The 25,942-nt window shown below is 42.0% G+C and overlaps 1 protein-coding gene across 1 annotated transcript in view; it reads left to right on the forward strand.

The window, feature by feature from the left end:
• Positions 1-8,764: 8,764 nt before the first annotated feature.
• The window catches only part of CD244 (CD244 molecule), a gene marked incomplete at both ends in the record, with an annotated part of 32,216 nt that continues 15,038 nt past the window's right edge, over positions 8,765-25,942 (forward strand). The window contains one exon of the mRNA XM_082833846.1: positions 8,765-8,825. Within this exon, the coding sequence (XP_082689972.1) occupies positions 8,765-8,825 (61 nt within the window). The remainder of the gene's footprint in view (positions 8,826-25,942) is intronic.

Consider the following 25,942-nt stretch of genomic DNA (forward strand, 5'->3'; position numbering starts at 1 on the left):
GCATCTCAATAGATACAGAAAAAGCTTTTGACAAAATTCAACAATGATTTATGATAAAAACTCGCCAGAAAGTGGGCATAGAGGGAACCAACCTCAACATAATAACAGCCATATATGACAAACCCACAGCAAATATCATTCTCAATGGTGAAAAACTGAAAGCATTTCCTCTAAGATCACAACAAGACAAGGATGTCCACTCTCACCACTATTATTCAGCATAGTATTGGAAGTCCTAGCCACAGCAATCAGAGTATAAAAAGAAAAAAAGGAATACAAATTGGAAAAGAAGAAGTAAAACTGTCACCGTTTGCCGATGACATAATACTATACATAGAAAATCCTAAAGATGCTAGGATTCTAGAAACAAATGAAACCAGAAAACTACTAGAACTAGTCAGTGAATTTGGTAAGGTTGCAGGATACAAAATTAATGCACAGAAATCTCTTGCATTCCTATACACTAACAACGAAAGATCAGAAAGAGAAATTAAGGAAACAATCTCATTTGCCATTCTCAACAAAAAGAATAAAATATCTAGGAATAGGGCTTCCCTGGTGGCGCAGCGGTTGAGAGTCCCCCTGCCAATGCAGGGGACACGGGTTCGTGCCCCGGTCCGGGAAGATCCCACATGCCGCGGAGCGGCTGGACCTGTGAGCCATGGTTGCTGAGCCTGCGCATCCGGAGCCTGTGCTCTGCAACGGGAGAGGCCACAACAGTGAGAGGCCCGAGTACCACAACCAAACCAAACCAAACAAACAAACAAACAAACAAAATATCTAGGAATAAACCTACCTAAGGAGGCAAAAGCCCTGTTCTCAGAAAACTATAAAACACTGATGAAGGAAATCAAAGATAACATAAACAGATGGAGATATATACCATGCTTCTGGATTGGAAGAATCAATATTGTGAAAATGACTATACTACCCAAAGCAATCTACAGATTCAATTCACTCCGTATCAAATTACCAATGGCATTTTTCACAGAACTAGAACAAGAAATTTTACAATCTGTATGGAAACACAAAAGACCCCGAATAGCCAAAGCAATCTTAAGAAAGAAAAATGGAGTTGGAGGAATAAGGCTCCCTGACTTCAGACTATACTACAAAGCTACAGTAATCAAGACAATATGGTACCGGCACAAAAACAGAAATATATATCAATGGAACAGGATAGAAAGCCCAGAGGTAAACCCATGCACTTATGGTCAACTAATCTATCACAAAGGAGGCAAGGATATACAATGGAGAAAAGACAGTCTCTTCAATAAGTGGTGCTGGAAAAACTGGACAGCTACATGTAAAAGAATGAAATTAGAACACTCCCTAACACCATACACAAAAATAAACTCAAAATGGATTAAAGACCTAAAGGTAAGAAGGGACAGTATAAAACTCTTAGAGGAAAACATAGGAAGAACACTCTATGACATAAATCACAGCAAGATCTTTTATTTATTTATTTAATTTTTTGGCTGTGTTTGGTCTTCGTTTCTGTGCGAGGGCTTTCTCTAGTTGTGGCAAGCAGGGGCCACTCTTCTTCGTGGTGCGCGGGCCTCTCACTATCACAGCCTCTCCTGTTGCAGAGCACAGGCTCCAGATGCATAGGCTCAGTAGTTTTGGCTCACGGGCCTAGTTACTCCGCGGCTCGAACCCGTGTCCCCTGCATTAGCAGGCAGATTCTGAACCACTGTGCCACCAGGGAAGCCCCCAGCAAGATCTTTTTTGACCCGCCTCCTAGAGTAATGGAAATAAAACCAAAAATAAACAAATGGGACCTAATGAAACTTAAAAGCTTTTGCACAGCAAAGGAAATCATAAGATGAAAAGGCAACCCTCAGAATGGGAGAAAATATTTGCAAATGAAGCAACTGTCAAAGGATTAATCTCCAAAATATACAAGCAGCTCATGCAGCTGAATATCACACACACACACACACAAACCCAGCCCAATCCAAAAATGGGCAGAGGACCTAAATAGACATTTCTCCAAAGAAGACAAACAGATGACCAACAAATACATGAAAAGATCCTCAACATCACTAATCATTAGAGAAATGCAAATCAAAACCACAATGAGGTATCACCTCACACCAGTCAGAATGGCCATCATCAAAAAGTCTACAAACAAGAAATGCTGGAGAGGGTGTGGAGAAGAGGGAACCCTCCTGCACTGTTGGTGGGTATGTAAATTGATACAGCCACTATGGAGAACAGTATGGAGGTTCCTTAAAAAAACTAAAAATAGAACTACCATATGACCCAGCAATCCCACTCCTGGGTATATACCCTGAGAAAACCATAATTCAAAAAGATACATGTACCATAAGGTTCATTGAAGCACTATTTACAATAGCCAGGACATGGAAGCAACCTAAATGTTCATCAACAGATGAATGGATAAAGAAGATGTGGCACATATATACAATGGAATATTACTCAGCCATAAAAAGGAACGAAACTGAGTTATTTGTAATCAGGTGGATGGACCTAGAATCTGTCGTACAGAGTGAAACAAGTCAGAAAGAGAAAAACAAATAGCACATGCTAACGCATATAAGTGGAATTAAAAAAGTGGTATTGATGAACCTAGTGGCAGGGCAGGAATAAAGATGCAGACGTAGAGAATGGATTTGATGGCACGGAGGGGGAAGGGGTGGTTGGGATGAAGTGAGAGAGTAGCACTGACGTATATACACTACCAAATATAAAATGGATGGCTAGTGGAAAGATTCTGCATAGCACAAGGAGATCAACTCGACGCTTTGTGATGACCTAGAGGGGTGGGATAGGGAGGGTGGGAGGGAGGCTCAAGAGGGAGGGCATATGGGGATATATATATATATATATATACATATACACATATAGCTGATCACTTTGTTGTACAGCAGAAGCTAACACAACATTGTAAAGCAATTACACTCCAATAAAGAGGTTAAAAAAAAAGAACAACAACAACAAAAATAACAAAGAGCCTAGAAAAGAGAATATAAAGGAATAGCCAATGGGCTGCAAATGTGCCTGAGAAATCTTTTGGGGGTGATGAAAACGTTCTAAAACCAGTTTGTGGTAATGAAACTGCAAAACTCCATAAATTTACTAAAAGTAATTAAATTGTGAACATAAAATGGGGGAATGTAAATTATACCTCAATAAAGCTGGGATGGTATTTTTTTTTTAAACAAAACAAAACAAAACAAAAGAACAAAACGAACAGGGCAGGAGGAACCAATGCATTTCGAAAAGATAAAGGGGCTGGTTGTGAAAGATAAAATTGTTATTTTTCAGACTTGAGGAAGTGAATAGGAATAAAATTTCTGGGGTCCAAGACCCAAAAGTTATCCTTTGCTATAGGCTGAGAAGAATTACTAGAATTAAAACACAAGGCAACAAAAGTCTCTGCCGAGGACTTATAAATCTGAAATAATGCTTTAAAAACCTCTGTTGGAATGAGGCTGATGTACTTTTTGACATTTAATGGTGTGTCTAACACTTGTGCTTGTGCTGGATTGCCCTGGCTGGGATGGAGGACAGAAAAGCAGTATCAGATAAGAGAGTGGAGCAAGGGGAGGTCAAGGCATGTGATCCCCAAGTCTCTTTCCTCACAAGAAGAAAGCACACAGATGTGCTAAGGAACACCAGCAGAGGCAGTTAGGACAGAGTCTGCCAGAAAGACTGAGAGAACTTCACATGAAAGTTATATAGGGAGGTTGGATGGGGGGAGAAAAAGGGGAACTCTTGGGGGATGGGAAATCCGATCTAGGCTCTTCATTTTTTGTGGTCTAATATGTGGACATGTGTAACCTGTGTAGTAGATGTAACCACACATGGAATCAGAAAACCTGTCAGCACTGATATGGATTATACATGACAGACAAACAACAATGTGGAGAAAAGAAAATCCTCCAGAATAGGGTTTGCCATGTCAAGAAAATTTCATTTATATTTTATTGCGAATGTTCATATCATTAAAAAAACAAGATAATTTGGTTTTAAGTTCCTAACTGCAGTATGAAACTTTGATCACATGTGCTTGTTTTCAGAGGTGCCAGTGTACCACAACTCAAAAAATTAAAGGGAACATTGGCTTGCACAAATTACCTTATCATTCAGACCTCAATTTTGATCTTCTAAATTTATAATTCACAAAGTAGGTGCAATTCACAAACTAGGTGGCAGGGCACCTAGATTCATTATGTTTTCTTTTCCATTTTGCAAAACACTCAAATGTAACAATTTAAGTATAAAATTGGATGCTAAATCAGATTCTGATTTATACTATACAGTTGACCCTTGAAAAATGAACAATGTGGAGGTTAGGGGTGCTGATCCCGCCCCTACCAAAGTCTAAAATTTGAGTATAACTTTATAGTTGACCCTCCATACAGGTGGTTCTGCATCCGTGGATTCAACCAGCCACAGGTCGTGTAGTACTGCAGAACATATTGAGTGACCAAAAAAAAAAAAAAGGTTTACTCTCCCTCAAGTAAGAGAAAACTCTCCCGCCTGATGACCTTCAAACTGAGACATTGGCTCTGCAGATTTTGGATTTGCCAGCCTCCATAATTTTATGAGCCAGTTCTCTATAATAAATCTCTTTATCGCCATCTCCATTTCCATCTCTATCTCTCTATCTATGTCTGTATATCTCTTATTGGTTCTGTTTCTCTGGAAAGCCTCACTAATACATTGATCTTATGTTATGTAGTTGAAAACCTGGGAACTTGGAGAACTGGTATTTTAAATCATCGCCCATGTAATATAGTTATTGTAAAAAGTTCTGGACAGGAAGTATATGTGGAATAAAAAGTAAAAGTCACTCACTCACCTCTACTCAAAATTCTATTTCTTTATCTAAAGGTTGCCATCATGAATATATATATATATATTTTTTGACTGTGCTGGGTCTTTGTTGCTGCACGCGGGCTTTCTTTAGTTGTAGAGAACGGGGGTTACTCTTTGTTGCTGTGCGCGGGCTTCTCATTGCGGTGCCTTCTCTTGTTGTGGAGTACGGGCTCTCTAGGTGTGTGGGCTTCAGTAGTTGTGGCACCCGGGCTCAGTAGCTGTGGCTCATGGGCTTAGTTGCTCTGCGGCATGTGGGATCTTCCTGGACCAGGGCTCAAACCTGTGTCCCCTGCATTGGCAGGCAGATTCCCAACCACTGTGCCACCAGGGAAGTCCCCAACATGAATATTTTTCCCCAGGCATGTTTCTTTGCATTTACAACCATTCAGAGAACATAAATACACACACATTAGTTTGTCCACCTAAACAGAACTATATTATGCAGATGGTTTTGTGAATGTCTTAAGCTTCTTTTCATGTGAGTATGTAGACATTTATTTTACTCTTTTAAAAGTCTTCTTAATATACTGTAGTATAGAATGAATACACCATATTTTTTAAACTGTTCCCCACTGATTAGGTTATTTAGGATTTTTTACTTAACAATGCTATAAGGAAGAATCTTGCTTATCTTTGGGCATTTGTGAAAGTATTAGTGAGTATTCCTGTGGGTAAATTCAAAGAGGGGTATTGCTAGGTGAAAGGGCATATGTATTTAACATGTTAATGATTACTATTAAATTGCCTTCTAGTAAATTATCAAAGTTGAAGGTGGTCTTAGGGACCCCAAATTTAAAATTAGTCTCAGAAGTGGGTGGATTGTTTCAGACATTACATGAAATTTCTAAAAATATTATATGTTCTGGTATAATGTTATAAGTCATAATTCTAGTTATTACTTTAAAATGTATATCTCAGAAATAACTAAATTTCCTTGTCAGTTGCATTATTATGAACTTTCATCAAATCCTTAACCATGGTCATTTTTAAGTCTTTTGTCATTTACAGACAGTTCTGGGTGTACTCTGAGGCTTTTGCAAAAATGTTCCTATAAAAGGGTTTCATCTTCACAGAATCCATGGAAAAGACTGACAAGTACAGGTTTCTGGTAACTGACTATACGCCTGAACTGAATGAATAAGCATTTTCAGAACTCTAATGGAAAACTGATGAATTCATAAAAGTGCTAACAAAAGATGAAAAAACAAATTAATTACATGGGACTGAGTGAACTGATGAGGATGATTATAATTTTTGTGACTTTCTGTTTGAATAAAAAAAGAAAATCCCACAAGGACTCAGAGGCAAAAAATATACAAATCAATTTTCACTGCAAAGTAAAGGAGCTGTTACAGTGGAGGATTCCTGGACTGAATGTCAATATTATGACATAGTATGAGTGTGTTTCGTGTTTGGTAATTGCAATCATTGTTGCTTTTGTTGTGGTCATCCAAAAAAAAAAAAAAAAAAAAAGTGAGTGGATTTGGGGACTCATCAGTGTTGTAACTGGGATATACTAGAATGAACTTGACTCCTTGAAACATGGTGAAAGTGTGATTTGAGAAAAAGAAGGATGAGTGGGTGGGGGTTGATGAAACATTAATTCTTGGATGGTCACTGACCGTTAAATGTCCAAGACTTACAAAGACCTGGGGAATATGCATGGGAAATGGGAATACAGGAATTTCTGAATTTATGTGGACTTTGTAGCATCTTGGGTCTTCATACTAAAGTGGCTGGATTACACAGAATGGCTCTTTGTACAAGGATCCTGCAGGGCAAGATATAAATTCCATGAAGGCAGGGACCATGGTGACTTAGTTTACTAGTGTATCTCAGAGGGAAGGGAAATGCTTTCTCTAGGGAACTCATTCATTCCTTCAGCACTGAACAGTCTATAACCAACTATTAAGAGCCAGGCACTGGGCCAGGCTCTGGAAACACTAAACTAAGGAGAGAAAAGACTTCATGTAGAAGAGCTCAAGGTCAGGCAGGGCAGTGTGTAGAACAAGTAGCAGTTATCATGGGGTAGAGTATGGTAAGGGCCACAAGACACAAAGTGGTACATCTGCTTCCAGTTCAGTTTCCAGGGGATGGTAGGTCATCCACGTGACTGGTGGGAAGAGGATGGAGCTGGTGCTGGGGTCAGGAGTGGTGAACCAGATTCCTAATTAATGTTGTCCATTAGTTGCTTTGAACAGATGGACCTTGTCCTCCATCTTTAATGGGAGGAAATTTACTCTTCCTTTTTTTTTTTTTTTTTTTTTTGCGGTACGCGGGCCTCTCACTGTTGTGGCCTCTCCCGTTGCGAAGCACAGGCTCCGGACGCGCAGGCTCAGCGGCCATGGCTCACGGGCCCAGACGCTCTGCGGCATGTGGGATCGTCCCAGACCGGGGCGCGAACCCGTGTCCCCTGCGTTGGAAGGCGGACTCTCAATCACTGCGCCACCAGGGAAGCCCTACTCTTCCTTATTTTATCATGCCTTGAGCACCAGTTCTTAAGGTCAAGGGCATGGCCAGATCAATTTCCCAGGACTGAGGACTGCCCCTTGGGAGGAGAAAAATGAGAGAAGAGCTGATAACCATTAGACTAGCTGGAAAAATCTGTGTCGGTCTCCGTTTAAGAAAACAAACAAAACCTTACCGTTGTCCAGAGTTTTTTACACGCATCCTCTCAGGTACAGTTTTTAATTTGATTCTGAAACTACCTTGTAAGGGACGGGAGCCAAGTATTGTTGAGCCCACAGGCTCAGAAAATAATTTGGTCAGGATCACACAGGCTGTGTGTTGCTGAAATGGAACCCAAGTCTACATCTTTGACTCCAAATCCAGTGCTCCATCCGGAATATCACTGCTTCCTTTTTTGGCAGGCAAGGCTTTCAGTCTGCCTCCCCTCAGCCCAGCTTCAGACAGGGTGACTGGAAATGGATCAAAAGATTGAAAAGGAGAAGAAAGACCGACCTGAAGTGAACTGAAAGTATTTTCTGCTAAGGGGAAAGCAGAAGAAAGAGAAAGGCATAGAACTCTGGGGTGTGGTCTCAAAGCAATTGCATTCTGAGAAAGATGGGATGCCTCCACCTCTCCCTGACGGGGTGAAGAGGATCAGATGCTACCTGGCCTTTCTGGAGGGTGGAATCAAAGTGCGTGCTTGGGGGAAGCAAACATGGGTCTACATCCGGTCTGGGTGAGAGAAGCTGAGAGAAGGAATAAAGAACTATTACGGGAAAGTAGAAAAAGAAGAAGGGAGGGAATTTAGAAGTACAGATAGGAAACTAGGGCAAAAGCACATTCTTAAGAAAAAAATTTAATTTGCATATGCTTAAACTTTGGTATCAACTTGCAGAGATTCCCCAGGCCTGTTAGATTTTTCTAGTGCCCCTTACTTGTCTTCTTCAACATTTCACCCACTTATCTAGGGTTCCACTTCTCAGTCCACATCCTTCCCAAACCCTCTCCCCTCCACCTTCACAATGTCTGTTGGGATGGGACAGGCTCTGATGATGGCTGTTTGGCCCCCATGTAGGTTCCTCCATATTGCCAGTAGGATGCAGAGAATTGGAAAATTTCTTGGGCATCTGTCCTTTAAACAAAGCAGCTGGGCTGGGGCAGAGCTTGGGACAAGATATTGAAGCTGGTTTTGTGAGTCACTGTGAACTCTGAACACCCGCCCACTTGAGGCAGACTTTGCAAGTTTAGCTTGCGGGAACTATCAGACCAGGTCCAGGGACTGGGGCTTCCTCAAAGGCCTTGTTAGTGTTCAGCTAATGAGAACAGCCTCAAGTTGAGGAAACTGTGGCTGGAGCGAGGCCATTCTGCTCTCCGTCAGCCTCCTGCTGATGGGTGGCTGCTGAGCCTGTGCAGGGCAGAGCATCTGGTGGGAGAGGACCCGGCCTGACCCCTCTGTCTTGTGGGGATGTTGGGGCAAGCACTTACCCTCACACTCTTTCTGCTCATCAAGGGGCATCGGGGCCAAGGTAAGGAGGCTTAGCCTGGCAGGGGTGGGGCTGGCATGGACTAGGGGCCGTGGCCTTCAGGGAGATCAGTGTCCAGAGCCTCTGGGTTGTGCTGCTTACATTGGTGACCTGGAACTGTGACTCTGAACAGTTCCCCGCAGCTCTGGACAGGCTGGGTCAGAGAGCAAAGGCTGGCAGTGGGTTGGGAGGTCCTTGAGAAGCACCTCTGGCCAAGCAATCCAGGCCACCTCAGGCAAGGTAAGTCTTTTCCACTGGCTTCAGTTTTCCTTTCTGTCTAGTGGGCAGAAAGTATCCTCTCTGCTGGCTGTAAGAAGGACAAGGAAATATCCTCTAATTTGGTGCAATTACCAGCAGAGAGGAGAAGTGGCCATGAGCTTGGGTTTCTCCAAGGAAGTAGGGGTACTGGAGCTCAGAAACTGATAGATTATTCTCTGAGGCAGGAGAGCTGAGCCCTGGCAAGGGAGAGGGGAGAGGGGAAGGGTGAGGCCAAGGCCAGAACAGAGGCTTTACCAGCATGGCCTGGTCCCTCATCCCTCAGCTCTTCCAGCAGCCCAGAGGCCATGGGAGCCTGAGAATTATTAGGGAAATGTTGTCTGGGGGCAGGGTGAGGGGAAGGGAAGAGAAGGAGACAGTATAAGGAAGCTCCATAGCAAACTGGTAACTGTCAGCTGGGCCCTGAGCCAACTAATGTTTGTGTGTGTGGGAAGCAGGTTCCCCTTGTTTTTCCAACCCTAAGTCTAGGATGCTCTGAGACTCGGAGCCTGCATTTTAGATCAGTGACTCTTTGAGGGACATCATGAGTGGGGGGTGCGGTGAGAGGAGGGCACACTTTTGTGCAAAGGGAAGAAACAGAGGCACAAGGAAGTATTTGTGCAGGGCCTGTTAGAAGCCATCCCTGGGTACTCAGTTCAATCACTGAGCCCCTGAGCACTTTGGTATCCTTCAAGAAGACACATTCCAGGCTCCGGCTTTTGTAATGAGTACAGGCGGAGTAGGGCAGGGTGTAATAAGGAACAGGGAGCAGAGAGAGAAGTCTGGAGACTGGGGCTCATGCGTGTGGGCTGGGGGGACCCAAAGACGCAGGATCCTAGGTAAGAGAGCTAGGTTGGAACCTGGGCTAAGTAGCCTTGAAAGCTGAGGTAGGACCCACATGCTTTGATGCCTGGCTCTGGGGGTGGGAGGGACAGAACGTTGAGGCTGACTCAGATCATGAGCCCAAGTGGCAGGAAGACGATGCTCCCTCCATCCCCATTCCCAGGGCTGTGGTGCTCTCTTTGGGTGTGGTTATGACAAGACCCATTGGTGGGAGGTAGGGGGGAGCCTGGCGATTGATTCTTTGAGCACAAGGAGGGATGGACTTTGGTCTTAGGGAACTTCTCTCTCTTCTTGCTATGCCCTGTGTCTGTGGGGCTGACCTCACGTAAGCTGACTGAAACTGCTTTGTTTATCTAGTTCAATTTTTAAACTTCTTAATTGAAAATGATTTTTAAGTTTCAGGGAATAGCCCAAAGAATTTTTGTATTTCCTTCACCTAGATTCACCAGTTGTTAACATTTTATCACATTTGCCTTATTTCTCTTTCTCTCCAAATATAGGTATGTGTGTATAACTGTATAATAATAATTACTTTTGTGGAATATTCAAGAGTAAGTTGCAGACATCATGCCCCTTTACTCTTAACTATTTTAGCACACATCTTCTAAGGACAAGGATGTTCCCATGTCATATCATATATCAGCACAGTTATCAAATTTAGTAAATTTAACATAGATACAATCAAACATACAGTCCATATTTAAATATTACCAGCTGTCCCCCAAATGTGCTATACGACATCTTTTTTCCCCAACCAGAATCCAATCAGGATCATGTATTGCATTCAGTTGTTATATCCTTTTCGTCATCTTCAATCTACAATTATTCCTTTCTTTGTCTTTTATGAATTTGACATTTGTCGAATACAAGTCAGTTGTTTTCTAGAGGGTTCCACAATCTGAGTTTGTCTAATGTTTTGTCATAAGACTTAGGTCATGCACTTTTGGCAGGAATACCATGAAAATGATGGCATGTCTTTTTCAGTGCATCCCATCAGGTGGTACAATGACAGTGAAACATTTTTTCTAAGACTTGGTTTACTGAAGAATGTAATATGCATCACATATGTGTAAGAGGCTCATAGCACTCTTGAGCATTGCAAACGTCTTCCAAAGGCTTCTCACTTCGCATAGAGTAAAAGCTATACATTTTACAATGGCCCACGTGATCTGGCCTCCCTGACCACTGCCCCTTCCTCTCTGGTCTTCTCACTGCATTTCAGCCACGCTGGCCTGCTGGTCCTCACGCATGTTCCACTTGGGGGCTTTGCACTGTTTTCTCCACTTAGAATGCTGCGTTTCCCTCATTTGCTGTGAGGCTTCCTTCCTCATTCTGCTCAAATACCACTTCTGCAGTGATATCTTTCCCACTAAAAATGTCAACCCCTTCATCCTGTAACTTCTTATCTCCCTCTTCGTTTATTTTTCTCTGTAATGCTCGTCTCCATTTTACATACTATATGTTTACTTATTTGTCTTATTTTCTATCTCCTAGGCTCTTCTTTACCTCATTAGAATGTAAGATCCTTGAGGCCAGGGCTTTTGTTTGTTTTGTTCACTGCTGTATCTTCAGCATCTAGAACAGTATCTGGCACAAGTAGACCCTCACTATGTATTTATCGAATGAATGAGTACTTTAAATAATCCATGGAATAAAGTGAGTTTATCTGCCTACCAGAAAGCTTCATTGGGAAAACTGTTTTAGATTTTAAAGTATGTAAATACTAACTACCTCTGTGGCCTTGAGGAAGTTAACTAACTTCTTGTTTCTCAATTTTTCATTCATAACATGAAGTTAACAGCGGTGCCTGCTTCCTGGGGGATGTGTGAGGATTAGATGAGATATAGTGTATAAAGTGTTAGAGAAATGCTGAGTTATAACAAGTCCTCCAAAATGAATGCTCATGTTAGTCGACTCTTTGGAGGCAGGGCATATATTTCACTTAGTTTTGTAGTCAGAGTAAAGAGGAGAGACTATTCAGTAATCTTTTGTTGACTTTAATTAATTGAATAGAAAGTGAGTTAGAGAATCTTCAGATAAGATGATAAAGTTTTAATGTGTGACCCTTTTCTGAGGGTTTCTCATTATCATAACCAGGATCTTAGGGAGACTTCAACATTTTTAACTTAAAGAAACATGTATTCAAGACATTTAATCACATGATTACATCGTAATGTAAAGCAGTCTGTTTTCACAATAGCACCTCCCTCTCTATTCCCATTCCTTCCCTGGATATGTTTTGAGTAGCTCTGCACCAGGTGCTGGACAAGATATTTAGGATTCAGTAGTGATTAAGTACACGGCCCCTTTGTTTATGGAGCCTACACCATTTTTATCCATCAGTACATAATTACAGCTGTGATTAGTGCCCAACGAAGTGCCCAACACAGTAAGTGCTCAAAACATGTTCGTTGAGTGAATAAATGAATTGTTTTCAGGCATCTTAGAGGAAGATTGGGATAATTTTGGGGTCAGATGGTTTGGGGACAAGGGACCTTCAAATCACTGCCCATAAGAGTGGACTTGGGCCCTAAAGTTCATTTTGGGCCCTAAATTCAGATTTTGGCTATACATTCTGAAGAAACTACAAAGGACACACCAGAGGCTATAAATGCCCAGGGGCCACAAGGTCTGGGGTGAGATGTGCTGGACCAAAAAAAAGGGGCAGGGGCAGCATCTCACAGATTAGCTCTGAAGGCCGCAGGCTGTTCCCATAGGTTGTGTTGAAACTTTCACTTCTCAGGAAGGAGTCACTGATCGCAACTGCTCTGGCTGGGATCCAGACAAGTTCTAAAAAGGCTGGATTTATTTTTGTCCATTTTTTCCTTATTGTACTCCCCCTCAGACAAAGTGTGAATAGTGAAGTATCTGTCCACAGGAGAGAGATCAGGACTCAGAGAACTCAGGGTTGCAGCACCACTGGAGGGAACCATTTCTATAGAAATCCCTCCAGAGATAGCTGGGCCATTGTCTTCATGATACGTGTGCAGAAAAGTGTGCAAAATGGGGCTTCCCTGGTGGCTCAGTGGTTGAGAATCTGCCTGCTAATGCAGGGGACACGGGTTCGAGCCCTGGTCTGGGAGGATCCCACATGCCGCGGAGCAACTAGGCCCGTGAGCCACAACTACTGAGCCTGCGCGTCTGGAGCCTGTGCTCCGCAACAAGAGAGGCCGTGACAGTGAGAGGCCCGCGCACCGCGATGGAGAGTGCCCCCCCCCCCCCGCCTTGCCGAAACTAGAGAAAGCCCTCGCACAGAAACAAAGACGCAACACAGCAAAAATAAATAAATTAATTAATAAACTCCTACCCCCAACATCTACAAAAAAAAAAAAAAATTGGTTGAAAAAAATAAATGCTTTGGTACAGGCATGGCTAATTATTAAAAAAAAATGTGCAAAATTATAAACGTACAACTCAATGAGTTATTGTTAAGTGAAAACACCTGTGTGTTTACCACATGTTCCCTCCTTTCCTTACCTCCACCCTCTTCCACAAATACAACCACTCTTCTGACTTCTAACATCATTGGTTAGCTTTGCCTGTATATAAATGGAATCATAAAGTATATACTCTTGTATTGGCTTCTTTTGCTCAACATCTGATGAGATTTATCTCTGCTGTCACTTGCAGCTGGTCGTTTTCATGGCTGTATTTCATTGTATGACTATATAATAGTTTATTAATCTATTCTACCATTGATGAACCTTTGGGTTGTTTCAAGGTTTTTTTTTCCCTATTATAATCACGCTGCTAAGAGCCTTTAGGCCGAGCTGCTCAGCATGCAGGATCTTGGTTCCCTGACCAGGGATGGGGCTCGCGCCCCCTGCAGTGGAAGCTCAGAATTTAAACCACTGGACCACCAGGGAAGTCCTCTATGAGCCTTTTAGTGCATGCATGTCTGTTGGGGGTAGAATCACTGGGTATGTAGATATACCTCTAGTAGTTGCTGCTTAACTGTTTTCCAAAGTGGTTGAACCAAGCAGTGCGTGAGAGTTCCAAGTTTCAGGGCCACCAGCTTTGTGTTCTGAGGACCTGCAAATGGGAAATGAAAGTGCAGGGGTGTGGAGCCTGAAAGGTGAAAGTCAAAGCCAAGAGAACCATGTCTGTTCTGGCTTCCCTGGTATACTGCACGAAATTCCTACGTGAGAGTCATTTCTGGGAGCTGAATTTAATTAATTAATCAACTGAACACTTCATTAAACCCTTACTATGTTCCAAGAACCATGCAAGATTTTGTGGAGGAAACAAAGATAAAACACACATTGGTTCCATCCTTAAGAATCTTTCAGATAGTTAGAGGAAAAGAGACCTGTACAATATCAACTCTAAGGGAAGACAGCAAATGCTAAATGCTAAGTGTCTCCGACAGGCTAGATACATTTAGAGCACAAAGGGTGCAAAGAAGATGGAGAATCCTTCTAGGTAGGGACACTGGGGAAGTGGCCTTGAAGGACAAATAAGAGTTCAGGAGATAGGGGTAAGGTAGAAGGACAAGCTAAGCAGAGGGAACAGCCTAAACAGAAGTAGGGAAAACAGGTTTGAACGAGGAGACGTGAGAAGCAGATGCTCTTGTCATCTTGGAGAAAGACAGTATTACAAATGGGATGATTCAGTTAACTGATACAAAGAGTGGGACATAGCCTAGGTAAGTTGACAGAGGTAAGGGGTTGCATTGTCTGAGAAATGGAGTCAGTATAGCCAGGAGGAAGCCCCTCAGGGTGGGGCTAGGTGAAGAAGAAGAGAGGTGATGAATTGGGTTGTGGACCTGGAGGGGATTTTATCTACTTTATAATTTTGTCTTGACTAGGGCCGGCCCTGCCCCAGCACTTTTGGGATCTCACTGAGCTTTATCCACCCAGACCCCATCAGGAACCCCTTCTGTTGCCTTCACTCCAAGCCTGGTGGCATAACCCTGAGCTGAGAAAACCTCAACATCCTTTGTTGGCTAGGGGAAGTTACACTTTTCTGAAAGTTTTCTTTTCTCTCCCCTGTCCCCTCTCCCAGGCTCTCAGGCCTCAACCTTCTTCCCATCTCACCCTTCCTCCGACCAGCAGGTCAAGGTCAGAGGAAGCTGAGCTGACGGTGGACACTGTGGGACTTTGGAGGCTGCAGCTTCTGCACCCAGCTCTGGGGCTGAGCGGGACTCACTGCTGGGTCAGATCGTCTCCTTGACCGTCCTCTGTGCTGGCTTCCCTCTTCTTCCTGAGGAGGTGGTGGAGTTAATCGCTTGACCTCTGCCCTACCTCTGCAGAGTTGTTTCACCCCATTCTTTCCTAACCACCGGAAGAGAGGCCCCAAAGCTGCTGAGTGGTAACAACAGAGGTAGCAGCAGCCCTGGGGCCTGCTCTGACCACCGGAATCTGCTGTGGCCTCTCCGCTCTGAGCAATCCGCCGCGTGTCGGGGCCTCCTCCACCTCTCACTAAGCATGTGAGAATTTGTGTTGAAGTTATCTTTTCATACTGCCATTTCTTGTCTCTCCATTTGGCATATGTGCCCCTCTGGGACAGGGACAGAGGTCTTTCTGCCTCAGTCACAATACCCAGTACATAGTACCTTGCACACTCATCTTTCTGCTGTATCCTCCCACTCCAACCTCACCCCACCGCCATCCCTGTCTAGCCCTGCCTCACCCTGAATATCTTCCTTTTCCCCACACTGGGCTGTTGAGGGCTGCAGAAGAAAATTCAACAACAAAGAGCAACTACAGATTGAGAGCCTTCAATTTCAGCTGGGTCCCCACTGTCCTGGGAATCCTTGTTTCTGATCCACAGCTTTCCCCTTTCTCCAAAGGGGTGATTCCAAACCTTCACCATCTCTTCAGGATCCTGTTCCATCATCATAGCTTTTATCAGCCTACACTCTCCTTCTCCAAGTAAATGGAGGCCCCAATTAGGGATTCTGCCGACCTCACCAACAATCCCTCAACATCAGCTGACCTCATCTGTGCCCGTAAATGACCACATTCACCTCTGCTCTGCGTTAGGGAGCTCTCCTCCTTTCCTTGGTCTGTCCTTCCCCGTGTGCTCTGGACATCATGGCTTCATCTGGTAGGTCATCCAGGACCTGCCCAGTTCACGATATCTCTGATCTTTCTTCAACTGCTCCTTTTCTGTTGGCTTTCCACTCTCAGTTCATTATCCTCCCATGTAAAAATCTATGTTGGAATACCATCCAGTTTTTCCCTAGTGTGTCTTTCTTTCCCATGGGTCTCTTACTACTCATACAGAACACTTTGCTTCTGATACCTCTGGTCTCCAAATGTGTGTGTGGTTCTTTCCCCGCACCAAGCAACTCTCTGTGGCCCCAGCTGGGTGTCTTACAATTTGACTCAATTCTGACACCATCTGCCCGGAGACAGTGTTAGATTTCACAGATTAAGGGCTCGTTCCCACAAGATTACCTCCCTCTGCCATTTCAGACACCAGTCTCAAGCCCAGGTTGTAGATCAGAGGTTCCAGTGATCCCCTCTTCTGATTCAATTAATTTGTTGGAGTAGCTCACAGAAGAGTGGGAAACACTTACTTACATTTACCAGTTTATTAAAGGATATGATAAGGGATACAGATGAACAGACAGATGAAGAGATAAATAGGGCAAGGTCTGGAAGACAGCTTCTGTTCCCTTGGAGTTGGGGTTCACCAACTCGTGCTATTGGGATTTTATAGGGGCTTCCTCATGTAGATGTGATCAGTTATTAACTATTAACTCCATTTCCAGCCTCTATCCCTCCTCCGAAGGGTGGGGAATGGGGCTGAAAATTCCAAGCTTTTAATCATGGCTTGGCCCTTTTTGTGATCAGCCCCTCCCACCCAGGAGTCCATCCAGAGTCATCTTAATAGAATAAAAGATGCTCCTGGTGCTCTTGTTACTTAGGAATTTACAAAGGTTTTAGGAGCCCCATGTCAGGGATGGGGTCAAAGACTAAATACTAAAGCAAGAGATGCTTTTATCACTGAGAAATTATAAGGATTTCAGGAACTCTGTGCCAGGAACTGGGGGGAGAGAATAATGTATATATTTCCATTATCTCACAAAAGCCAAACCAGCAAACCAAAATAACAGCTGGTGTTCTTCCTGCGGTAGCTTCTTTCCTAGCTCCTTTTTGGTTGGAGACAAACCCTTCTTAAGTGCATAAACTAATACAATTTACATGAAAATATAATAGAATAGTATAATTAAAAAATGACTACAATGGCAGTATAGCATCAGGAGTGTAGATCACACATTTGATTCCTTAATAATTTAATAGTTTAGTTCATAACTTAATCATTCCTTGTATACTCTATATTCAGTTTTTAATTAATTAATTAATTAAATGGCTGTGTTGGGTCTTCATTGCTGCTCGCCGTCTTTCTCTAGTTGCGGTGAGTGGTGGCTACTCTTCATTGCGGTGCGTGGGCTTCTCATTGTGGTGGCTTCTCTTGTTGCGGAGCATGGGCTCTAGGCGCGTGGGCTTCAGTAGTTGCGGCACGTGGGCTTCAGTAGTTGAGGCATGCAGGCTCAGTAGTTGTGGTGCACGGGCTTAGTTGCTCTGTGGCATGTGGGATCTTCCGGGCCAGGGCTTGAACCCGTGTCCTCTGCATTGGCAGGCGGATTCTTAACCACTGTGCCACCAGGGAAGTCCTATATTCAGTTTTGTCATGATGAAGGAGAACCAGAATGAAGGCTCTATGTTTTGATCTGATGGTGGTTATTCAGGAGTTTACTTTATAATTATTCATTATACTATGCATTTATATTTTAGGCACCCTTTAATATTTGTGCTACCTCTCAATTTTATAAAAGTTAAAAATAAAATAAAACCATCACAACCCCCTAAAAATTAAACTCATTTTCTATCACCCCAGTCTCCAGACCTGCTGGAGAGAGCTTTATTACCATCCTTAGCAGACCCATAAGCCAGAAGTATGGGTGTCTGTAACAATGCTGCTGTTCTGTCTGTGATACCCTCTTCCATACTCTTTTCTCAATCCGCCTGGCAGGCCTGGGTGCCCCAGGCAGCACCTAGCTCACCTCCTCTGGGAAGTCACTCCTAATGCCCCAGGGAAGAGTAGAGCATGCTTTCCTTATGCTTGTGTCACACCTTGGGCATACCCCCATGGCACATTTCAGATCAAGTCTTAGTTGGCTGTTTTAGGTTTATCTTCCTCTAGACTGTAAGCACAGTAAAACAGAGATGGTAACTTTTCCTTTACGTCTTTGCCCAGTGCCCTTAATAGTCCCCTTCTCCAAAATAGGAGTGATATTACAAATATCTACTTACAGATATGATATGAGCAACAGCAATCATAACAGATGCCAACCCTGAGCAACCTGGAAAGCTTTGTTTGGTGTATTGGCTGAACTTCTTCCCTGCCTTTGGGCCAGTAAGATGCACCCGTGCATGCACCAGTAACCTGGGCTGTTCACTGCTCCCATATTACACTTATATGCTTCTGTTTTGGTCCTGTTCTCTTCTTATGATTTGGCTTTCATTCCTTATTTAAAATCCTGCCCAGCACTATAGATTTTGGTTTTGTGACAAGCATTTCTGTCACCCATCCTGGAGCCCTTAAACTTGGCATTTCGTGTCGCTCTTGGAGTTGGCTCCTGTGGGATACTCAAGATCCATCTGTAGTCTCAGCCCTTTTGCTGCCTGAGGTGGGGTGGAGTTTTAGATACCCATTACTTAGCCCAGTGCCTGGGCAATGAAATATGTATCCATTGGTGTGGCTCCCTCTCTACTGAGCCTTACCCTTGACCCTTCATATGACTGACACTGCTATTGTCAGTTACCCAGTCTTGGGGGTTCCATATCTTCCTTGTTACGTATGGGGGGCATTTCTATCTTTCTGTGTACCATTCTATTTGCAACTCTCCCCAACTCTACTTGCCTGGGTTAATCTCTTGAATGTAATTTGGTTGTTTTATCATCTCCCATTTCTATAGTCTGTGAAGGTGATGTCCTGTTTCTAGGAAATTAAGACTTATCATATGTATGTATTTCTTTGCAAATGCTGCCAACCACTAAGGCCATCTTGCTTAGTTCTTCTATCTCTAATATTCTGCCTAAGGGCTGCACCTTCTGCTTGATTCCCTGTCCCCAGAGGAGCTGTGAAGTTGCAGTTCCCCCTACCCAGAATGTTTTTTCTGTAGCTCTTCGCCTGGCTGGATCCTTCATATCTATCATTTCTTAGCTCAGATGTCACCTCCTCAGAGAGGTCTTCTCTGGCCATGAATCTACCAGTCACTCTGTTAAATCACCTTTTAAAACTACCTTCATGGCACTTATGTTTCTCTGAAAGGATCTTGTCTCATTTTTCACTTATTTATGGTGCGTACCCCAACTGGAGTGTAAGCTTCATGGGAGCAGGGACCTTGTATCTCTTGCTCACCCCTCTAGTCCAATGCCCTTGAGTAGTGGTCCTCAAGTGGGGACAATTTTGCCCCCCAGGGGACATTTGGAAATGTCTAAAAACTTTTTTGTTTGTCATGAATGGGGCAGGGGTGCAGGCATCTAGCGGGTAGAGGCCAGGGATGATGTTACACATCTTTACAATGCACAGGACGGCTCCCGCTTCCTCTGCAACAGGGAATTAACAGGCCCCATATGTCAAGTGTTGAGATTAAGATATCTTCCCTAGAGCAATACCTGACACACAGAGAGTATTCAATAAATAATTGTTGAATATAGGAGTGAATAGTCTTCTCATTGCCTCAAAGGGGCTCACTGATTCTTATAGATGTACCTGGAACCTAGGTTTAGAACATCGTTGTCAATCTGTAAATTTGCCCAACCTATTTTCTAGTCTATTTTACCTGTGAGAATTTCTGACCCACTGATTTCTGGTTGTCATTTAAGTAAGTATCAGGAAGAATTTTCTAATATTTCGCCAAAAGGTGAGTGCAGAAATCTCCTGTTTTTCCACTCTTGCTGTGGTAATGTTTCCACAGTGGCAACATCTTACTTTGCTCTTATCAAAGTACATTTTACTTAGTTTAATGATCAGAACAGCTCTCTGAGAGGTGGTAATTACTCCTTTTTTACATTTTGTATTTTTATCAAGATATAACTTACAGTAATGTACAAAAAGTTTAAGTGAATACCTTGATGAACTTTTATATATGTATGTACATGTAACTACCACCCATCTCAAGATGTAAAACATTTCTAGCACCCCAATAGTCTTCTTTATGTCCCCTCCTCCTTGATAATTTCCTCAGAGTTAACCAATATTCTAACCTCTTACCATAGATTTTTTTTTTTGGAATTTGAATTTCGTATAAGTAGAATCATTCACTATATACCTTTTGGTGTCTGGCTCCTTTATTAATAACCAAGTCGATAAGATCCATCCACATTTTTGCTTGTAGAAGTAGTCTATTCTTCTTTTTTTAAAAAAAAATAATTTATTTTTGGCTGCGTTGGATCTTCGTTGCTGCGTGCGGGCTTTCTCTAGTTGGGCGAGCGGGGGCTGCTCTTCATTGCGGTGCATGGCCTTCTCATTGTGGTGGCTTCTCTTGTTGCGGAGCACCGACTCTAGGTGTGCGGGCTTCAGTAGTTGTGGCATGTGGGCTCTAGAGCGCAGACTCCATAGTTGTGGCACAGGGGCTTAGTTACTCTGCGGCATGTGGGATCTTCCCAGACCACGGATCAAACCCATGTCCCCTGCATTGGCAGGCGGATTCTTAACCACTGTGCCATCAGGGAAGTCCCAGTTTATTCTTTTTCATTGCTAGGTAACAGTCCATTATATGAATATAACATGATTTATTTATTCATCTAATGATGACTGATATTTGGGTTGTTTCCCATTTTGAATTATTATGAATAAAGCCAATATGAACGTTCTTGTATATATTTTCCTGAGTATGTACAAATTCTCCTGGGTTATAGGGCATATGTAACTTTAGTTTTAAAAGATATTGTCAGTTTTCCAAAGTGGCTGTACCAATTTACACTCCCATTAACAATGAATCAGAGTCTCAGTTGTGCCTCATCCCTGTCAATACTTGGAATTTTCAGTCTTTTAAATGTTAGCCATTTTGGTGGGGATATAGTAGAGTCTCATTGTTTTCTGATATCCAACAATGTTGGGGACCTTTTTGCTGCTTGTTGGTTAACTGGGTATCATTTATTTGCCAAGTGCCTGTCCTAGTCTTCTGCCTTTTTTTTTTTTTTTTTTGGGTTGTCAGTTTATTTCTTACTGATTTTTAGGAATTCTTTATAGACAGGCATACCTCGTTTTATTGAGCCTCACTTTATTGCACTTTGCAGATACTGAGTTTTGACAAATTGAAGGTTTGTGGCAACCCTGTGTCACACAAGTCTTTTAGCTCCATTTTTCCAACAGCATTTGCTCACTTTGTGTCTCTTTGTCACATTTTGGTAATTCTCTCAATATTTCAAACTTTTTCATTATTATTATATTTGTTATGATGATCTGTGATCAGTGATCTTTGATGTCACTATTGCAATTGTTTTGGGGTGCCATAAACTGCACCCATATAAGATGGTGAACTTAATCAATTGTTAAAATGACAACAAAGGATTCAGAATATTACATAAACTTAGTTGATGAAGCAGCAGCAGGGCTTGAAAGGATTGACTCCAATTTTGAAAGAAGTTCTACTGTGGTCAAAATGCTGTCAAACATCATTGCCTGTTACAGAGAAATCATTTGTTAAAGGAAGAGTCAATCCATGTGGCAGAGGAGGCTCAAGTAAAGGGCGGAGCCTGACTTTCCTTCTCCAACCCACTACTCCCCATCTGGGCAGATACTACTTCAATGTGCATGGTGTGAGGGTGTGCTCTAACTTCATTGATTTACATGTAGTTGTCCAACTTTCCCAGCACCACTTGTTGAAGAGATTGTCTTTTTCCCATTTTATATTCTTGCTTCCTTTGTTGATGATTAATTGACTGTAGGTGTGTGGGTTTATTTCTCGGCTCTCTATTCTGTTCAATTGATCCGTATGTCTGTTTTTGTGCCAATATCACACTATTTTGACTATTGTAGCTTTGTAGTATTATCTGAAGTGTGGGAGGGTTATGCTTCCTGCTTTGTTCTTTTTCCTTTGTATTGCTTTGGCAATTCTGGATCTTTTATGATTCCATACAAAATTTAGGATTATTTGTTCTAGTCCTGTGAAAAATATCATAGGTATTTTGATACAGATTGCATTAAATCTGTAGGTTGTTTTGAGTAGTATTGCCATTTTAACAATATTAATTCCTCCAAACCAAGAGTATGGGGTATCTTTCCATTTCTTTGAATCATCTTTAATTTCCTTTATTAATGTATTATAGTTTTCAGCATATAAGTCTTTCACCTCCTTGGTCAGGTTTAATCCTAAGTATTTTATTTTTCTTTTGGTGTGATTTTAAAAGGTATGGTTTTGTTACATTCCCTTTCTGATATTTCATTATTAATGTAAAGAAATGTAACTGATTTCTGTATATTAATCCTGTATCCTGCTACCTTGCTGAATTCATCTATCAGTTCTAGTTGTTTATGTATGGAGTCTTTAGGGCTTTCTCTATATAGTATTATGCCATCTGCATATAATGACAATTTTACCTTGTCCCTTCCAATTTGGATAACTTTTATTTCTTTTTCTTGCCTGATTGCTGTGTCTAGGATTTCCAATGCTATGTTTTTTTTTTTTTTTTTTTTCCTTAATGAATATATATTGTTACAGTATAGGACAAGTTTGTCTCAATATTGTTATTTTTTTCTTGGTTAAATTTCAGTTCTGTTGAATCATGTGAGAGCAAAGATTAAACTGGGATTTTTTTTTTTTTAACATCTTTATTGGAGTATAATTGCTTTACAATGGTATGTTAGTTTCAGCTTCACAACAAAATGAATCAGTTATATATATACATATATTCCCATATATCTTCCCGCTTGCGTGTCCCTCCCTCCCACCCTCCCTATCCCACCCCTCCAGGCGGTCACAAAGCACCGAGCTGATCTCCCTGTGCTATGCGGCTGCTTCCCACTAGCTATCTACCTTACGTTTGGTAGTGTATATATGTCCATGCCTCTTTATCGCTTTGTCACCGTTTACCCTTCCCCCTCCCCATAGCCTCAAGTCCATTCTCTAGTAAGTCTGTGTCTTTATTCCTGTTTCACCCCTAGGTTTTTCATGACATTTTTTTTTTAAATTCCATATATATGTGTTAGCATACGGTATTTGTCTCTCTCTTTCTGACTTACTTCACTCTGTATGACAGACTCTAGGTCTATCCACCTCATTACAAATAGCTCAATTTCGTCTCTTTTTATGGCTGAGTAATATTCCATTGTATATATGTGCCACATCTTCTTTATCCATTCATCCGATGATGGACACTTAGGTTGTTTCCATCTCTGGGCTATTGTAAATAGAGCTGCAATGAACATTTTGGTACATGACTCTTTTTGAATTATGGTTTTCTCAGGGTATATGCCCAGTAGTGGGATTGCTGGGTCATATGGTAGTTCTATTTGTAGCTTTTTAAGGAACCTCCATACTGTTCTCCACAGTGGCTGTATCAATTTACATTCCCACCAACAGTGTAAGAGGGTTCCCTTTTCTCCACACCCTCTCCAGCATTTATTGTTTCTAGATTTTTTGATGATGGCCATTCTGACTGGTGTGAGATGATATCTCATTGTAGTTTTGATTTGCATTTCTCTCATGATTAGTGATGTTGAGCATTCTTTCATGTGTTTGTTGGCACTCTGTATATCTTCTTTGGAGAAATGTCTATTTAGGTCTTCTGCCCATTTTTGGATTGGGTTGTTTGTTTTTTTGTTATTAAGCTGCATGAGCTGCTTATAAATTTTGGAGATCAATCCTTTGTCAGTTGCTTCATTTGCAAATATTTTCTCCCATTCTGAGGGTTGTCTTTTGGTCTTCTTTATGGTTTCCTCTGCTGCGCAAAAGCTTTTAAGTTTCATGAGGTCCCATTTGTTTACTCTTGTTTTTATTTCCATTTCTCTAGGAGGTGGGTCAAAAAGGACCTTGCTGTGATTTATGTCATAGAGTGTTCTGCCTATGTTTTCCTCTAAGAGTTTGATAGTTTCTGGCCTTACATTTAGGTCTTTAATCCATTTTGAGCTTATTTTTGTGTACGGTGTTAGGGAGTGATCTAATTTCATACTTTTACATGTAGCTGTCCAGTTTTCCCAGCACCACTTATTGAATAGGCTGTCCTTTCTCCACTGTACATTTCTGCCTCCTTTGTCAAAGATAAGGTGACCATATGTGCGTTGGTTTATCTCTGGGCTTTCTATCCTGTTCCATTGATCTATCTTTCTGTTTTTGTGCCAGTACCATACCGTCTTGATAACTGTAGCTTTGTAGTATAGTCTGAAGTCTGGGAGCCTGATTCCTCCAGTTCCTTCTTTCGTTCTCAAGATTGCTTTGGCTATTCGGGGTCTTTTGTGTTTCCATACAAATTGCGAAATTTTTTGTTCTAGTTCTGTGAAAAATGCCAGTGGTAGTTTGATAGGGATTGCATTGAATCTATAGATTGCTTTGGGTAGGAGAGTCATTTTCACAATGTTGATTCTTCCAATCCAAGAACATGGTATATCTCTCCATCTATTTGTATCATCTTTAATTTCTTTCATCAGTGTCTTATAATTTTCTGCATACAGATCTTTTGTCTCCTTAGGTAGGTTTATTCCTAGATATTTTATTCTTTTTGTTGCAATGGTAAATGGGAGTGTTTTCTTGATTTCACTTTCAGATTTTTCATCATTAGTATATAGGAATGCCAGAGATTTCTGTGCATTAATTTTGTATCCTGCCACTTTACCAAATTCATTGATTAGCTCTAGTAGTTTTCTGGTAGCATCTTTAGGGTTCTCTATGTATAGGATCATGTCATCTGCAAACAGTGACAGCTTTACTTCTTCTTTTCCGATTTGGATTCCTTTTATTTCCTTTTCTTCTCTGATTGCTGTGGCTAAAACTTCCAAAACTATGTTGAATAAGAGTGGTGAGAGTGGGCAACCTTGTCTTGTTCCTGATCTTAGTGGAAATGCTTTCAGTTTTTCACCATTGAGGATGATGTTTGCTGTGGGCTTGTCATATATGGCCTTTATTATGTTGAGGAAAGTTCCCTCTATGCCTACTTTCTGCAGGGTTTTTATCATAAATGGGTGTTGAATTTTGTCAAAAGCTTTCTCTGCATCTATTGAGATGATCATATGGTTTTTCTCCTTCAGTTTGTTAATATGGTTTATCACATTGATAGATTTGCGTATATTGAAGAATCCTTGCATTCCTGGAATAAACCCCACTTGATCATGGTGTATGATCTTTTTAATGTGCTGTTGGATTCTGTTTGCTAGTATTTTGTTGAGGATTTTTGCATCTATGTTCATCAGTGATATTGGCCTGTAGTTTTCTTTCTTTGTGACATCCTTGTCTGGTTTTGGTATCAAGGTGATGGTGGCCTCGTAGAAGGAGTTTGGGAGTGTTCCTCCCTCTGCTATATTTTGGAAGAGTTTGAGAAGGATAGGTGTTAGCTCTTCTCTAAATGTTTGATAGAATTCGCCTGTGAAGCCATCTGGTCAACAGTCTCAACTCGCAGTCAAAGTCGCTTCCTTTATAGTGTTGGTAATTTAAGCATTCCACAGCATCAGATTCGAGCGGGAGCTGGCTGGTTGCAGTGGGTGATGGCAACTGCAGGCCCTCTTCCAAGGTAGGGATGATTTTCTTCAGAATTTCTCCAATTGTTTCAATATCAGCACTGATACTCAATATGCGCTCGGGGCCACTGCTGTCTGGGACTGAAACACTGGCATTGTAGTCTGTACGGAGAGCCTTAATATTCTTGCCTCCTTTTCCAATCACTGCCCCAGCATTCTTGCTCTGAAGCAGAATGCGTAATTCAACCATCTCATCAGTGTTTCTAGATCTTTTAAAAGCTTGTTCCTCTTCCATATCTTCAGCAGGGCGTTTACCAAATTCGCCATTGGTTTCGGTGTTGGGAAAGGTTTCCTCTGGCTGTTCAGTTTCCATTTTCTTGTATTAAAGGAAC

The sequence above is a fragment of the Leucopleurus acutus genome (assembly GCF_964270905.1).
Source record: "Leucopleurus acutus genome assembly, chromosome: 2".
Taxonomy (NCBI): Eukaryota; Metazoa; Chordata; class Mammalia; order Artiodactyla; family Delphinidae; genus Leucopleurus; species Leucopleurus acutus.